Source organism: Panthera tigris, chromosome A1 (genome assembly GCF_018350195.1).
Source record: "Panthera tigris isolate Pti1 chromosome A1, P.tigris_Pti1_mat1.1, whole genome shotgun sequence".
NCBI lineage: Eukaryota > Metazoa > Chordata > Mammalia > Carnivora > Felidae > Panthera > Panthera tigris.
In genome coordinates this window covers 144,249,858-144,268,635 of record NC_056660.1, presented here as the reverse complement: position 1 = coordinate 144,268,635, position 18,778 = coordinate 144,249,858, and the positions used below count along the sequence as shown (strand labels likewise).

Genomic DNA, 18,778 nt, shown 5'->3' with positions numbered 1-18,778 from the left:
CTTCCTTTGACCTGAGCATTACAGTATTAGCCTCAGATTCTTATTTGGAAGTTTATTTACAAATCCACCAATGAATTTTCCTTTTTTATATTTTTCAAAAGAGCTGTGCACTTGAGTTTAACTATGTACCACATTCTAATCATTAAGTAGCAAGCACTTTTATTGAAAATATCTTAATTATCTTTGTCTGGAGAGACTTTTAGTTATAAGGTACAGAAAAACAACCAAAGTAGGCTCATATTGAGAGCATATCACTGGATTATGTATCTAAAAAGTACAGATATAAATTTATTTTGGGGCACATTTGATTCCAAGGGTCCAGATCATGCCATCAGCACCTGTTCTCTATCACTTGCCTTTGTTTTCCTTGCCGTGACAAGAAGGCTGTGTGGAGCTCCAGACTTATATCCTCAGAGCTCTCAGTTGAGTACAAAAAAGCACAACTCTTTATCAGGTAAATAGAGGTATTGGGAATAACCAGCCAAACTAGATTTGTGTAGCTTGGGTCATATGCTCATTCATGAATTATAACCTGAGGGTACAGTGCTCTTTCAGCTAGGTCAAGGTCAGACACATCCACTCCCCGAGCCCCACCCAAACCACATCGAAAAATAAGAGGTATGGTTCACCAAAGAAAATTCAAGGAGTTGTCAGCAAAAGAGGATATAGGCAAAACAAATGTTCAGTATAGCATTGTAGTAATCAACTGTGTTAATGTGACAGGAAAAAGAAAGAAGAAACCCCTTGAAGGGAAAAAAATGACAATCTATCATAGTGATTAAACCCAAGGGAAATACAAATATCTTACTCCAGAAGGCTCTGCTCTAAACAAATGTATGCTCTTTTTTTTTTTTTTTTTTTTTTTTTTTTCAAAGCACTAAAGGGGCTCTTGGGTGACACAGTTGGCTGAGTGTCCAACTCTTGATTTCAGCTTAGGTCATGATCCCAGGGTCATGGGATTAAGCCCCACATTGGGCTCTGTGCTGAGCATGGAGCCTTCAGTTTCTCTCTCTCCCTCTGGTCCTCTGCCCTGCTCATACTCTCTCTCTCTCTCTCTCTCTCTCTCTCTCTCTCTCTGTCTAAAATAAATTAGGGGCACCTGGGTGGCTCAGTCGGTTAAGTGTCTGACTCTTGATTTCAGCTCGGGTCATTATCTCATGGTTCTTGGGATTGAGACCTACCTCGAGCTCTGTGCTGACTGCATGGAGCCCACTCTGGATTCTCTCTCTCCCTCTCCCTCTGCCCCTCTCCACTTGATGCATGTGCATTCTCTCTCTCTCTCTCTCTCTCTCTCTCTCTCTCTCTCTCATCTCAAAATAAATAAATAAACTTTAAAATAAATTTCTTAAAAAGCACTAAAGAATAATAGAATATTTTCAACTTTACAGTGGCACAGATAATGTCTTAATGTTATCCTCTCTGGTTTCTAGTAAACCAGTTCTTCTAAGGTAGTTTTAAACTTCACAGTTGAAGAAAGTTACTTAACAAAAATGTTGCTAATCATTAAAAACAAACAAACAAACAAACAAACAAAAACTCAGGGACACCTGGGTGGCTCAGTCCATTGAGCATCAAACTCTTGATTTCAGCACAAGTCATGATCCCATGGCTTGTGAGATTGAGCCAGCATCAGGCTCCACATGCAGTGTGGAGCCTGTGTGAGATTCTCTCTCTCCCTGTTCCCCTCCCCTGCTTGTGCTCTCTCTCTCTCTCTCTCCAAAATTAAAAACAAACAAACAACTCCAAATCTGTAGCTACTTTGCTCTTCCCCTGCTCCCACACCACAGTCATGGATATTAGGAGTCAGAATATTTCAGAATATCTGAATTATCAGTCACAGCTCTTGAATTATCAATCTCTTGAATTATCTGTCTAAAGGATTCTTCTAATTCTGTGATTCTGATCTTTAGCTCTCTGATCTTATCTTCTACATCTGCATTTCATCTTTCAATTCATGTTAATGGATATTTTGTATTGAGTCTAGAGAGGGGAAGGAGGTGATTAATTAGATTGGAAGAATTTGGACACTAGAGGTAGAGAAAATTTTGTAGAAAACTAAAAGAGGAAATACCAAAAATGTTTGAGGAAAAATTATTAGACTGTTAGCTGACAGGGAGAAAGATTGTTTGGGAAGGCATAGAAGGTGACAAAACTGAAAGGAGAAAAAGGGAGCCCTGGTGTGTACAGGGCTTTGGAATGGAGAAATCTGAAATTTATCACCTATATGGGAGGGAGCTATGTTTTAGGAAGATAGTTTATAAAATGGATGAAAAATAGGGAAATGAAGTTAGGAGATAATAGTAATGGGCTTTATAAAATGTTATCAGACCCTGAGGTAGAGTGGTGATCAAAGGAATAATGAGGATGCATTTCACACATAGAATAAAAAACACCTGATGACCTTGAATTTGGGAATAAAGAGAAAAAGCTGAAGGTGATTTCAAGTCTTTGAATTCAGGCATCAGGGAGAATGGGAAAACACAAACTCAGCTAGAAATACAAGAGAAGGAAGTTTAGAGGGTAGATGGTGAGCTTTGTTTTTGGAATATTAAATCTATGACTAAATATAATAGAATCCTAGATCAACTGTTATGTCCAGCACAGAATGGAAATGTATTCAATTGAAGCTTTATCTCTAGTTCTAATCTCTAGTAAATTCTTGATCTGTATTTCTAAAAATCTGTTGATCGGTCTACTTCACTGTGCACTAGTGCTTTAAAATTCAACATGTCAGATATTTCCCCAAACTTGCCCCGCTTCCTGAATTCCCTACACGTGAATTAGTGGCACCATCATTCACCCACTCACCAAGTTGGAAACCTAGGTATTACCTTAACTTTTGCCTTCCCTTGTCCACCACACCTAGTTTGTCACTATGCCCTGCCAAGTACATTTGTGAAGTCTTTCAAACTTTCTTACTCCTACTTATCCTAATCAGTGCATCCTAGAACACTCTATCATCTCTTGCCTAGACCTTTTGCAATAGACTCTTAACTTGTATTTGTATTCTGTGATACCTCTAGGGTTATCTTACTAAAATATAAGTTGGAATATGTCTCTCTAAAACCTGTGACTTCCTGTTTCATACAGTATAAATTCAACAGTCTGACCATATATGCTTATCATTTATTTCAGTTTCCTATAAGTACCACATTATAGCAGCTGGGTAAAATTATATGCCATTTCCCTAATAATCTATGTACTTTTATATTTTGTGTTTACTTCTTTCTTTCTTTCTTTCTTTCTTTCTTTCTTTCCTTCCTTCCTTCCTTCCTTCCTTCCTTCCTTCCTTCCTTCCTTTGATCCTTCTCTTTGTCTTTCTGGTGATAATCTATTCTCTATAAGTCAGCTTTCCAGCTCAAATATGTCTTCTGTACCCACATAGTTCTTCTACCTATATTGTCATATTTTATGTCACTCACACTAGACTGTCAGATGCTACTAGTAACTTTCAAGAGTGTATGTTCAATAAAGTGCTACCAGGAGTAGCAGTCCAAATGATCTTTTTCTTTTAATGAGGGCATCAAAAAATATGAAGTAGAAATAGTGACTATAAGCCAAAATTTAAGACTTTGTCAGGACAAACATGGAAAAAAATTGAACTACATGAAGTAACGATTTTTTTAAGTATTTTTAAATGTTTATTATATTTAACTGTGTTTGAAGGAACCATGAAGAAGGAGAAATTTAAAACTATAAAAGGAGCAAGGTGTTAGGAGGATGAGATGGGGCTAGCTTTGGAAGCAAATAGAAAGATTATCTTTTTTTCTACGTGGATGAATGGATGAAAATTTTAATCTATAAGTTTGGAGTGTTGAGTTGAAGATGAAGGTATAGTAAGAATTTGATAGCTTTAACATATGACACAAGGGCAGACTACCAACTCACCATGTTATAATCACCATGACAGCGAGCTCATGAAAGTCACTTGTTAAGTATTCAGGAATTTTTTGAGTTAATTGTTAAATCATTGGTAGCTTACAAATAATCCAGGGAAGAAATGGGAAAAGACATGAATAGACACTTCTCCAAAGAAGACATCCAGATGGCGAACAGACACATGAAAAAATGCTCAACATCACTCATTATCAGGGAAATACAAATCAAAACCACAATGAGATAACCATCTCACACCTATCAGAATGGCTATCATTAACAACTCAAGCAACGAGAGATGTGGGCGAGGATGCAGAAAGAGAGGATCTCTTTTGCACTGCTGGTGGGAATGCAAACCAGTGCAGCTACTCTGGAAAACAGTATAGAGGTTCCTCAAAAAATTAAAAATAGAACTACTCTATGACCCAGCAATTGCACTACTAGGTATTTATCCAAGGGATACAGGTATGCTGTTTTGAAGGGGCACATGCACCCCAATGTTTATAGCAATGCTATCGACAATAGCCAAAGTATGGAAAGAGCCCAAATGTCCATCGATGGGTGAATGGATAAAGAAGAAGTGGTATATATATTCAATGAAATCTTGCCATTTGCAACTACGTGGATGGAACTTATTCTAAGTTACACTAAGCAAAATTAGAGAAAGACAAATATATGACTTCACTTACATGAGGAATTTAAGATACAAAACAGATGAACGTAAGAGAAGGGCAGCAAAAATAATATAAAAACAGGGAGGGGGATAAAACATAAGAGCCTCTTAAATATAGAGAACAAACAGGGTTACTGGAGGGGTTGTGGGAGGGGGGGTTGGTCTAAATGGGTAAGGGGCATTAAGGAATCTACTCCTGAAATCATTGTTGCACCATGTGCTAACTAACTTGGATATAAATTAAACAATAAATAAATTTTTAAAATTAATAAATAAAAATTTTAAAAAAAGAATCATTGGTAGCTTGAAATATCTCATGTGGGAATATTCATACCACATAAATTGATAAATGCTACAGATTGGGACCTTTTTCTCCCCTGAATTTATTCGGTTTATTGGCACACCACAGAATGCTTCTGGGCTTCCATGAAGGCTGAGCCAAAATGCTTCCAGTTATTAGTGAAGACTAAGTTGAAATTGGAGAACATGATTATATTTTGGACCTTGTCCCTTATTTTGTGTTTCTCTCTGGTAAATCTCTACTGTGAAATAGAAAAGGTGGCTAGGGGATGATCAAAGAGATGGAAACTAAGTAGGCTTTGAGATAATGAATTTAAAATATTGGAAAGAGAAACAAAATGCCGACGGTGGCATGGGGGAGTGGCAGAGACAATTTAGCAGGAAACTGATAAGGAAATAATGGACTTACAGGAAATAAATACAGAAATAATAGGGAAAACATGGAGGAATTGTAATGGAAGAAGATTCTTGTTGGAATATAGAATATATTTGTGAGTGTCATGAGGAATAAGAAAGATGTCAGGCAAAGGAGTTGTTTAGATCTCTGTGTAAAGAGTTCTAGGATGTGGTAATACTCACAAATGGAGGAGAAGGAAGTATATTGTGAAATGAAGGAAGGCAATAAAGTATAAATTCCAAAGATTTAAAGGGTGGTTAGCTCATATGTTAAAGTTGGTAAAGAATGATGGTAGACAATAGAGAGAGGCAGAAGAACATGAGCATGATGCTAAAGTTATAAGGAGATGAAAATCGGAGCCAACAGATAAGGTAGTGATTTGGAGAGAGTAAATGCATATGTTTAAAATAATAAGAATCAGAAGATGGATGGTAGATCATGCACTAACAGTGGCCCAAGAGAGCAAAGTTGATTTCTAGCACCGAGTTTAGTGTGTACTGGTCATCAGATCTCACTGCTCATAGTGGAAATAATCCCCATCATTAGTGATACTGGGCAGCCTGGTAAGGACCCTCTGCAGGGATGAATTAGCCATAGGCAGACCAAGCAGTGGCCGCAGAGGCATGTGGTCTGTGCTTAAGGCAAAGCGTGGACACCAAACAACAAGGAGACAATTTTCAAATAACTTAGAGGAAAATCATAACTTTGTTATACTTCCTTCTTACTGTATAGTTTCATATTATTTTTATGTTTAATTATATGGAAGGCATTGGGCTAGAAGGAGGGTTTAGGGTAAAGGAACTATCATCTTTTCACTACTGTAATGGTCCTAATCTGGCTATGTACCTGCAAGAAGATAGTAGTTTATGGCTTTTTCTAGAACAAGACAAAAATATCTCCTCTGGATGTGCAGATTCTTCATGCAAGTGAGCTAATGAGCTTCTTTGAAAAAAAATAAAATACTCGGATTTAGCTTTCTTTATTAATATCAACACTCAAGTGTTTAGTTTTTAAATATCTGTTTTCTACTTCTCATTTTTAAAATTATAATAGCAATGTTGTATTAATACTATGTAATCTCTAGAAAAGAGTTTGGTTAAGAGCTTGATTTGAAGGGAAGGAGAGAATTTGTTATCCATATCTGATCCCCACAAGTTAGTAGTCTTTGGAGACTTATATTAACGAAAACCTTTTGCATTTGTTATATTAGTTTCTAGTAGCTAATTAGAAAGGAAAGGGGGGAAACATGAGGTCTATAGATCAAGTACTGACCTGTACCACATGAATGTAGTAGCCTGAAACCCATCTTAAAAATAATAATAATGCATCCCAGAATGCACATAAATTGGAAGTTGTATCTGTAAAAGCTATTAATTTGAAAAACTCTGGTTTCTGGTTTTTCACTGCACAAATATATATCTTTCTAATTACAGAATAAGTGTCATTAGTATCAAGCAGTGAGTATAACTGCTCTAAAACCAGTATAACTTAAAGCTAGAAATCTGTCTAAATTTCTCTTGACCTAAATCCACTCTTTTTTATAAATTCAAGATAATGTTGCATTTATTCATTTTCCAGCACTCAGACAGATATAAACGGCTTTATTCTTTATCATCCTTTGTGATACATTTTAAAACTTGATAAAAGTCAGAATATAGATTCATTGTAGGTAAGTTTCCGTATTGTCACATGAATCAAAATATATATTTCTTTGTCCTATTCGTGTTCCAGATACCATACTCCTCAGCATCTCCTGGGAATTATGTAGTAAGTACATTTGGGATTGTTTGCTCATAAGAATTGATGTTATGTTTTATTTGGGCAATGAAATAGTTGTCCAGATGTTAAGAAGAGCCCCTGTGTATTGGCCAAGAAGTGAACATCTGATATGTATTGAGTTTTTCGTCTGCCAACCTCAGTACATATGTTGATGTTCATTAGTGAGACAGTTATCAATCTGGCCAAAATTGCCCTGAGTACTGTGTTTTACTTTAGCATATGTTTCTGTAAACCAATACAATACACTCTGTCCAATCATGAAGAAAGCCATACCCAGTTACACAATGCCAAGCTTGAATTTGCAGTTCTCCAGGAGAATGAGGTACACCCCCTCCCTCATACCACTCACCACACACAAAGTTTAGGAAGACATTAAACTGTTTCCTGATCACAAAGGGAATCATATCGCAGAATAATGACTAGTCATTTGGGGGCCGGGGGCTTTTTTATACTTTGATTTTGAAAGCACTTATTTTTCTTCTTATTATTACTTAGTACATGTTAAAATTTTCCAATAATTCATTTACACCTAAAGTCAAATTAGTAGGTTTTACATGAGCTCTTGAACTTACATATGACCTTTTAACCCTCATAACATTATAATCCTTGCTACATCTCAAGGCCACCATGGAAGATAAATTGTTATAATATTTAGGAGTAAACGCCTAACAGAAGAGCAAAGATAAAATGGTAAAAAGGAAAATCTTTCCTAAAGAAATTTTCAGAGGTGGTGGCTAACTGGGGTAGGAAAAAAGGAGTGCTTAAGAAGATCAATGAGCATTTTACTCTCCGTAGAAATAGTGTTTTATGAACATAGTAAAAAGCACATGCTGTTTTGGACCTGTGAACTTAGTGCTCAATGTTCTCTTAAGCTATACAAACTAAGAGGCCTAACATTTTTCACATTCTCTATGAAACAAAAATGAAAGTAAGATGTGGGTAAAACCTATTTTTTTCTCAAATCACTTAAGAATAAGCCTAATACATAGTTTTATGAAATTATAGAATTTTATCTGAAAGGAAATTTAAGTTGCTTATTAAATAGCAAATATATATATATATATATATATATATATATATATATAATCTGAAATAATTAGTGGGCTATGTCTACACCTTCAGAATGAAATACAAATTTATCCATTTAGTAATTTATACAGATTACTTTAGAGCTAAAAAATTCTAAAACCCTTTACCTGAATTGGTTGTCTGAAATAACTGAGCTAACCTTAGAATCACCTAATTTCCATTTCCAGTTGATTAGTAACCCACAGCATTAGTCAATGTTGCCCCTCATTTCTAATTGATATGATAGCAGAAGGTTCCATGCTCTAGAAGTGTTACAGTTGATACCAATAGAAAAAGAAATAGCATCAATGTATTTTTTAAGCATATGAATATCTTTGAGTTTTTAGTTTCCTATAAAAAATGATGGTACAAAATATAAGAAAATTATAGTCACAGATACACATGAATGATTCTGTTTTATGGATTTGTAAAGGCCCCAATGAATGGTTTCTCCTTAACCTCATTATACCTGATATGATTAAGTCCTGAATAATACATCAGTGTTACAGGCTCATTGTTTTTGGAAATTTATTAAAACAATCTTAACATATTTAAGCTAAATCATATCTTGCATAATAGTGAAATGATTGTGCATTCAAAGAAAATAAATTATGGAGAAAATTCCTCTGTTATTTTCAAATTGGATTATTATAGATAAGCCTAACTTTTCTTCTGTTTTTCCTTACATTGTTTATGAAATGCCTTATTTTTACTGAAATTTTGTATAATTATTTAGGGTCCTCCAGGAGGTGGAGGGCCACCAGGAACACCCATCATGCCTAGTCCAGCAGGTATTGTAATCACACCAACCACACGGGCATTTGATTATTAGAATAAAACCACAAAATACAGAAATTGTTATGACAGAGAGTCAGTAGTATTCATTATCTCATTGATGGTAACAGGAAGTAGACTAGAGGTAGCAAGTAGGAAGAAGTAGTGTTCTTAAAAATAAGTGTTGTCCAGTTACTTTAAGTCTGTAGAAAATTCCTGTCGTGTGAGTAATAGATATAATCAGATTGCAAATGGTGTTGATCTATATGAATTGCCCAATAATTTATCTGACACAAAGATTCCTTGAGACTCTGAAAAAGAATCCAAATCTCACAACTTAGAAAAATTCTGCATAACACATGAAATACATGTATGGATCCGTGTAAAGCCAATGGATTAGCTTTAATCAGACCCACCATATCTATTATCTCACTAAGATATCAATAGATATCAATATGCTTACATGTCCATATGTACTTAGTAGCTAATAAATTCACTGTGTACTGGAGGAAGATTTTTTTCTTTTAATATTTTTAAACTCAAATGCCTCAGTATTTCTGTGATCTTTGAATATAATGATTTTAAATAGCTTTATCCTTTCTTTTCAAGACTTTAATAGAGACTATTAAATGTGTTGCTTCTTGAGGACTGTAATGGTGGAAGTTTACATTGGTACACCCCTCCTAGAAACTGCTCTGGCAACATGTATCAAGAGCCATGAAAAAGTTCATATTCACTTTTTTCTATCATCCTGCTATGAGAATAATTAGAGATACAACCTGAGATTTATGTAGAGGGTGCTCATTTTTTTATAGTTAATAGTGAAATAGTAGGCACAAACCTAATCCAATTTTAGCAAAAGTAATAAATTAATTTTTAGGAATATAATGTAGCCATTAAAATTATTATCAAAGAATTGTTAATGACATGGAGAATAAATGTTCATGATTCAATATAATATGATTACAATTTTATTGTAAAATATATTTCATACAAAAATGTAGAAAGACAAAGAAATAGGCTCTAAGGCTTTATCAGTGTTAACCTGTGGGTAATGAAAGAGATGGGAGATTTTTGTAATAAAAAAAATACTGAATTATGTTACAATATTAAATTCATATGTTCTTAGCTGATTTGTTGAAATCTAAGATGTGTGGAAGCTTGAACTTAACTATCATTGATCATATCAATAAATAATTTTTAATTTTTGAATCTTCTTAATTTTGAAAAAGCATCAATCTGATAATTAACACAAAATTTTGCTTTGCTTCACTACTGATTTGGAATATATCATAAATATTTCATGGATCTCTGTCCTCAGAGCATCTTCATTGAAGTGAAACAATTCATTCAAGATAGAATTAGGCGAATTGAACATCTTGCCCACATTTGCATTCTTATATGTGAAGTTAATGTTTAATTTATGAAGGTAGCATGTGATTAATAAACACTTCACTACAATATAAATGAAATTTTTTGGAGAAACCACTAAACTTTTCAGGTGATAAGTAATCTGATTACTCTCCATCCTTCCAAGCCAACAAATTGCCACCAGTATGTCTTCCTAGCCTTGTGCGTACTCCTGTGGGCTCATCTTTTGCATAGTCATTCCTAATTTGAAGCCAATGCTCTCCCCACCAAAAACACGTTCCATAAGGTCTACTTTATTGTAAAGTTTTTCTGTATATAAAAAGAAGTCTAGAAAATACCAACCTTACTTCTCTTGGTGTTTCTATAGATGAAAGTATCTTTTTGATTGGTATTAAAAACAACAAATTTATTTTTCTTTCTATATATTTAAAATATACGGCCTATTTTCCTTCCAAGTTAATTATTAAAATTAGTTAAGTAAAATTAGGCTAATAAAGATGAAAAACCATTTGAAGATCTCCTGTGTTTAGTCATTAGTAATGACTAATTTTCTGAAAGATACATTTTTATGGGATAAAGTGTATTCCATTAGTTAAATCTCAGCAGATATTTATTGTCTGTGGCACATAGTATAAGACATGATCTCTTTCCTTCTCTCAATGAACTTACTATAACAAAGACAAGAACAAGACAAAATGTTAACTAGAATGCAAAGCAGAATTCAATGATGAGGGGGCATGCATGAATTCAGAAGTTTCAGAAAACAAAATCTCATGAAAGAGGTAACATTTGCAGTGGGCCTGGGGTAGTGAGCAGAATTTCAGTAGATGGACACTGGGGAGAAGATACTTGGAGGAATTAAGAACAAAAATATGGAGATTTAAACGGTTGATCATACACAGGAAAGAACAAGCAGGCTGAGTTGACAGGAATATAATGTACATAAGGATGTAAAATAAATAATTAAGGCCACAAAAGTAGATCGGGACCTTACTTAGTATAAACAAATAGAGATCCATCTGAAGTGGGCATTTCTGCTTTTTCAGCAGTAGGATATATTAATGTAGATTTGAAACACTTTTTTTTTTCAGAATAGAGAGGCCTGATACATTATATTTAAGAAAATTGTATAATTGTGGGAAAATAGAAAAACATATTTCCTAAATGTAAAATATATGGCCTTTTACTCTAGATAATACATTATAAAAACATATGTACTCAGAGACTTTATTAGAATTAGCTAATAGACATGAAATGTAAATTTTTTAATATTATAAAATGGTACTTATTTTATATGGATATACACTACAGTTATTTTTACTATAATGAATCAAGAATAAAATGAATAAAAAAATTTCATCAAAAGCTGTACTGGAAGAAGCTGACTTTTACTTCAAGCAAGAGAATTTTTCATTCTAATTGTATACTCTCTTTATGTTGGAATTAAGCCAGGATATCCCACCAGCTATTAATAATTATTAGATAAATAAACTGTTTTAAATTAGTATATAAGAAGCCTAAGGAAACAATGAAAACTGAAAAGCTACTGAATTTGAATTTTTGGAGATTTTTGTTATACACATTGCTTAATGAAGTCAAAAAGTATCCATGTTTTTTAGAAAAGAAAAACTTTACTGTAATATTTGAGATTTTTAAAGTAATGTTCCTTTTGACCAGAATTATTCAAGTGATTACCCCTTATATATTAGGTAAATATTCTCATTTAAAACCTCAGAATGGTAATTTCTGAGTTGGAAAATGACTTACAAGTATTTGTTTCTGAACATTAGTAATGACTATTTTAAGTGCTGCAGCTATTAATATGTATGTGTGTGCAAATCATCTCTGATTATTACTTTGTGATGACTTGGGTGTAAATTATAAAGAAAGATATTAATTAGGTAATGTTTTGTTTCAGATTCAACCAACTCTGGAGACAACATGTATACTTTAATGAATGCAGTACCTCCTGGACCTAACAGGCCCAATGTAAATATGAATTTTTTTTTTTAATTTTGGAATGTATTTCAAGGCTCAAACTCTAAGTGTAATGAATATTCCTAGATACTATTTAAGCTTTCTCTTTTACTATCCAGAAACTTACTAGATATCCAAAAATAATCAAATCCCTTCTATGTTCTGGATTGACAAAAAATATAAAATACAAAAATGTATAACAAAAGATTGCACATCATTATAACTTAAATGTAAAACTGAACCTAATCAATTATAAAATGTTGGTGTGTGGTTTTATCTAAAATCTCAAGTACTTAATAATTAACACTATTTGAAATGACAGTTAATGTGTAATCATTGACATTCGCCTCATTTTTAGCATCACTAAATTTTTCATTGTGATTGTTTATTTCTTTTATCCTGATAAACTTGAGATAAATTAGGAAGTTGGATTTGCTTGTTTTTCTTTAGATTTTTGAAATCTGGAGTTTAAATATGGAAATGCAGCAGTTCTACATAAAGAATTTGGGTGTTCTTAATAATGCATCTGGTTGTTATTTTTCCATGAAAGCTTACAGAAAATTATTTATCTATAAGACCTACATATTAACAAAAATATTTATAACAAGGTATAGTTAATACACAGACATATATGAATATAAGGCTGCTTAGTTTAAATAAAAATCAGAAGACATAAAGGAATCTCCATAAGTATACCAAAAAACAGGAATGAAATAATTATTATAATTGAGCTTCTTAGCAGTGAAGACTTTAAAGGGAAACTTGAAATCCATCCAGTATAATATGATACTTGAAATATGGCCAGTCCAAATTGAAATGTGATGTATAAAATACACACTAGACTTTGAGGAGTTAATATGAAAAAAATAATGTAAAAGATTTTATTAAAATTTTTATACTGAATATATGCTGAAATAATTTTGGTACGTAGGATAAATGAAATATATTATTAAAATTAACTTGACCCGTTTCTTTTTACTATTTAAACATGGCTGCTAGTAAATATAAGTTTACTTATGTAAGTTTGTGTTGTAGCTCGTATATTATTTCCCTTAAGCAGTACTGCCTTCAGTTATCACTATCCTCTTTATATAATCAAATAAATTGGTTTTCAGGAGAAAAGAAACAATTTCCTATCAGTAATGTCTAAAGGGTGTTTCCACAGTGATCTTAATGAACATTGAATATGATAATGAACAATGTTCATTTTAGAAATTTAGCAAAAATATAGAAAAGCTCTTCATAGTGCAGTTTCATATCTTAGAACTTGATATTTAAAATGGAGGGAGTGCGAGAGGAAACCCAGAGCATATGGCACTGAAGACATTTCTGTGGGCAGCTAAGCTGATAGCATCCAAGTATGTTCCATTCTGGTTCTCTAACTCAATACAAAGATAAGAGATCCAAGAAAAGTAGAAGCTGATCGTGTCACTTTTTCAAATGCCATTCATCTCAGCCAGAGGTAGTAAAAGCAAATGCCTGCTGAGGGCTAGGACTGCAGTTTTTTGTGCTTCAAGCATACATACCAATAGTCTTTGTGTCTTTTAAAACACTGTGGGGGCCAGATGAAGGGACCGAACCAAGTAAGTTCAGAGGGTGTTGGCCTTACCAGCACTAGTTTTTCAGCCCAGATCTATACTATGCTTTTGACAAAGGCTGAATAAAACAGTAAGTTCAAAGTTAATTTCTTTAAGCTATCATTCTTAAGCTACCTCAAATGATAGCTTAAAAAGTTAATATTTCTTTAATTGATTTATAAATTAAATTTCTAAAATTAATTCTAAGTAAACAACTTAGAATATATAGAATCTATATATAGAATCTATGTAGAGAGAATCTATAAAATATTTATAAACCAAATAGAATATATATAAATCAATCTGTATGCTTTAAGGCTACAAAATTTTAGGCAACAGAAATGACATTATCCTGGGAAAATGTATAAGCATGTGGCTGTATGATCCCAGTGATAGAAAGCCATCTTATTTCCAAACAACCATATATATATTATATACAGTTACAGGTTGTCTGTTGAGGGCAATTGTTTTTCTCCCAAAAGCCTATTTGATTAGTAAACATCACCACCCCATCTACACACATAAATACACACACACCACATTCAGTATTCTGTACCATACAACATGGAAGAAATGCTTTTGGCATCAGAAATTTTAAGAACAAGTGGTTTTCAGTAGGCTATTTTAACTGTAAACATAAGATAATTATAGATAACTTGTCTTCAAACTGGGCTCTAGATTTCCTCAGGAATATTCCAGGGAGATAGGAAAAGACTGAGTGGGCAGGCCATGGCTTCTCCACCACCTGCTCCACCATCGTATATCAGTTCACATCTGTTTTGTACTGGGCTTCCAACTTAAAATAAAATAATCCCACTACTTTAAAAAATGTTAAATATAACTGCTGTAGAACGTCCAATTGTCATTGAACTGACATAGTTGAGACTGCCAAGAATTAACTATATTGAGCTGTCCCTAAGGAGCTAAATGTATTTAAACTACAAGATGGAATTATTTATTATGTCCATTTGAACAAAGATAGATTGCCTGCTAAGAAAAATCTTAATGTTGGCATAATAATGTTGAATTATTCTTATTAATAAGTCAATACTTTTAGCAGCTTCCTAGAAATCATCTCTGGCTTATATAGCAAGATCTGTCAATAGCAGAGAAGAGAATGTTTATCCTCTAATTTGCACTGGAATGTATGTGCTTTGTAGTTGAGAATATCTGAAGAAAATATGGATGTAAATGAGGATTAACCTGAAGATCCAGAACATAAAGCAGATGGTATGAGGAAAGTAGGGCAGTCAGTTTCAGAATCTGTAAGGCTGAAAAAAATCTAGGAAAATAACCTCCATTATTTGGAAATGAAACTAATTTGTGGAAGTGTCTTACAATGTTAAAGATAGATATTGTAACGTTAGATAAATAATTGTTTTCAGTGTGATCATAGAAATTCTCTTCATTTTTTAAAGTTTCCAATGGGCCCTGGGTCAGATGGTCCCATGGGTGGATTAGGAGGAATGGAGTCACATCACATGAATGGCTCTTTAGGTAAGGATATGCAATTTGATGTTTAGAAATCAAAACAAAACTTTTATTCTACAGAGTGGATATTACAGTTTGCAAATTGCTTTTGTATACTTTATTTACTTTGAATTTATTTTAAAACGCTTCAACTTTCACTTCAGACTGAGACTTTACAGAATATTGGTTATGATAACTGGAGATCATTTGAAAATCAGAAATGTGAGGATTGTTCTAAACTAGCTCTTATTCACAGGTATTTACTTTCACCTATCAAAATCTGAGTGTTTTATGATAAAAGGAGATATTGCTGCTCTGAGCACATATTACATATCCCTCACCTGGAGAGCTACAGTATCTTCTGAGCTGGTTTGTCTACGAAGGTCTATAGATGCAGTCTCAGAGGAACTTATGTTCTCTGCAAGAATTTCTTAACTTTGTTTCTGTATTTTAATGTTTGTCTCTTTTAAAAATAAAATTTAATTATATTCTGGATTATCTGGATGATTTTCTTAAAAGAGAGCAGTGCCACATACTCGTGGCAAAGCAGATTTCGAGTACTATGACTAATAGTTGAAAACATACCTCATAAATGATGCCTTCTTACCAAATGAAGCCCAGTGTCTTCAGGGAGAACAAAGAGTTTCACAACAGTGAGAAATAGAGATGAGTGGCACAAAACCGATTAGATCACACAGTGCACTGTACATATAGGCAGGCCAAATGCAAATCCAAAACAAAACCCATAAAACAACTACACTTATTTTATGTTTATATATGTTTTAAGTAACAGTAACATAAGCTAAAAGTTGACAATGGGGATAGATGCTTATGATCTTTTTTTTTCTTTGGAAAAAGAACCATCTTTCACTTAAGTTGGAATAACTATGCCCATGAGTAACTTAGGTTGTACACAGATTCCACGACTCGGCCCAAACACCAGCCTCTAATACTTTGAAAAGCTCTGTAACTTCAATAATCAAGAAACTATTTGCAACCTGTTGCTAGACTTTTGAGCTTTTAAGGTCCATACTTGTTTTATATATGTACATGTGTTGCCTAGATATCAAAGCCTTAATTTGCACTGATCAATTATGGTAGTGACTAGCCATGTGTGACTATTTAATTTTAAGTCAAAATTAAATAAAATGTAAAGTGTACTTCCTCAGCTGCACTGCCTCCTATCAAATGTACATGGCCATGTGTAGCTAATGGCTACCATAATGAAACATAGAGTAGAGAAACATCTCCATCATCACACAAAGCTCTACCTGTCAGCACTGTTCTAGAATTTTATTTTTTAATGTATTGCAACATAACTCACTTTCCAATCTTTTAATTTGTAAAATTATTTTTAAAAATATGACATTTGGTCATAGAAAATTTTCAGTTATTCACTAGAATAGAATTTGAGGAAGAGTTTCACATATGCTTGGCATGTGGCTTATTACTTTTTATAATAAACATTATTACACATATTTATATCTACATAATTACATATGTGCGTTCAATATGTATCAATGTATTATGTATGTTTATAAGCACTAACTTTATTTGTGACTATAACTGAATGTTTTACTATTAAAATAGTAGAATATGTTTATGCCAAAAAATTAATTGTTAAAATGGTTAAAAATAAAGCTAACATGTGGCAAAGATCTGATTATTGTTCCTTGTTACCTAATGTATGATTCCACTTCTTAAGTAAGAAATTAGTATTGATTTTTCATTTCTCCCAGGAATCTACTTAAAATTACAGTATTATAAAGACAGTCTTACTTTTGATGGATTGCCATGAATATTGATTGCTGTCAATTTTTTAATGTTATTAAAAATTCTTCACTTTGGTTATTATAGTAAAATATGGCTCATAATATTTTTAAATATTGCAGATGTCCATCTTATATTTTGTCAGATTTAGAAGCATCGTTTCAAATATATTTATCTCTCGCTGTCTATATATACATATACATACATACATACATACATTTTAAAAATTTGAATTGAATACGATTTATAAGTGATCTCTCTTACATTTCATTTTCAGGAATTTATGATAATGATACTTTTCTTAATTCTACCATTACAAAAATAAACAAAAAAGATGGTTCAGAGCGAGAGGTACAGCTCATCCTTGCATTGCCATCGATGATGCTTACTCACCAGACAGTATAAGAGAAAACGAATTTTCTTAAGTTTATTTATTTATTTTGAGATAGAGACCATGAGCAGGGGAGGGGCAGAGAGAGAGGGAGAGAGAGAGAATCCTAAGCAAGTTCTGCACTGTCAGCATGGAGCCTGATGCAGGGCTCAAACTCAGAAACCATAAGATCATGACCTGAGCCAAAACCAAGAGTAGGATGCTTAACCAACTGAGTCACCCAGGCACTCTGAGTAAATAATTTTTTAAGATTAAAAAATTAAGGAGATACATACTGGAAAATACAAAGAGTGTACTGCATTTATTTATATTAAAGGAATACTTAATTTGTATATGAAATTATTATCTAATAAACATTTTCTTTTCATATTTTGTTTCAGGGTCAGGAGATATGGACAGTATTTCCAAGGTGAGTATTGTATAATCTCTTGGTTTTTTGTGTTTTGGGTTGTTTATGTTTGTTTTTTGAGAGAGAGAAAACAAGCACACATGAGCAAGGGAGGGGCAGAGAGAAGGAGAGAGAATCTTAAAAAGGCTCCATACCGAGAGAACAAATAGAGGGTTACTAGAGGCGTTTTGGGAGGGTGGATGGGCTAAATGGGTAAGAGGCATTAAGGAATCTACTCCTGAAATCATTTTCGGACTATATGCTAACTAACTTGGATGTAAATTAAAAAATAAAATTAAGTAAAAAAAAAAAGGGGGGGGGGGTGGCACTCCATACCGAGCACAGAGCCCAGACACAGGGTTTGATCTCACAACCATGAGATCATGACCTGAGTCGAAATCAAGAGTCAACCAGGCAACCCTCTGTGTTGTTTTTTATTTGTATTTCATTCCACATGGAACTCTTGTTAAGATTATTAGAATAACCTTATAAATTTTGTTTTTGAGCAAAGTGTTTTTTTAATATGAAATTTATTGTCAAATTGGTTTCCATACAACACCAAGTGCTCATCCCAATAGGTGCCCTCCTCAATGCCCATTACCCCACTTTCCCATCCTCCCCAACCCTCAGTTTGTTCTCAGTATTTAACAGTCTCTTATGGTTTGCCTCCTTCCCTCTCTGTAATTTTTTTCCCCTTCCCCTCCCCCCCTGGTCTTCTGTTGAGTTTTTCAGGATCCACATATGAGTGAAAACATAAGATATCTGCCTTTCTCTGCCTGACTTATTTCTTTTAGCGTAACACTCTCCAGTTCCATCCATGTTGCTACAAATGGCCAGAATTCATTCATTCTCATTGCCAAGTAGTATTCCATTGTATATATAAACCACATCTTCTTTATCCATTCATCCGTTGATGGACATTTAGGCTCTTTCCATAATTTGGCTATTGTTGAAAGTGCTGCTATAA

General features: G+C 33.5%; 1 protein-coding gene across 5 annotated transcripts in view; it reads left to right on the top strand.

Annotated features, from left to right (window-relative positions):
- The window catches only part of SSBP2 (single stranded DNA binding protein 2), a 309,669-nt gene that overhangs the window by 269,066 nt on the left and 21,825 nt on the right, over positions 1 to 18,778 (top strand). For 4 of the 5 annotated variants that reach the window (XM_007079791.3, XM_007079789.3, XM_007079792.3 and 1 more), the window contains 5 exons: positions 6,978 to 7,013; positions 8,830 to 8,884; positions 12,157 to 12,227; positions 15,211 to 15,289; positions 17,804 to 17,832. In XM_007079791.3, the coding sequence (XP_007079853.1) occupies positions 6,978 to 7,013; positions 8,830 to 8,884; positions 12,157 to 12,227; positions 15,211 to 15,289; positions 17,804 to 17,832 (270 nt within the window). The remainder of the gene's footprint in view (positions 1 to 6,977; positions 7,014 to 8,829; positions 8,885 to 12,156; positions 12,228 to 15,210; positions 15,290 to 17,803; positions 17,833 to 18,778) is intronic. The other variant, XM_042989363.1, reaches the window with a different exon arrangement.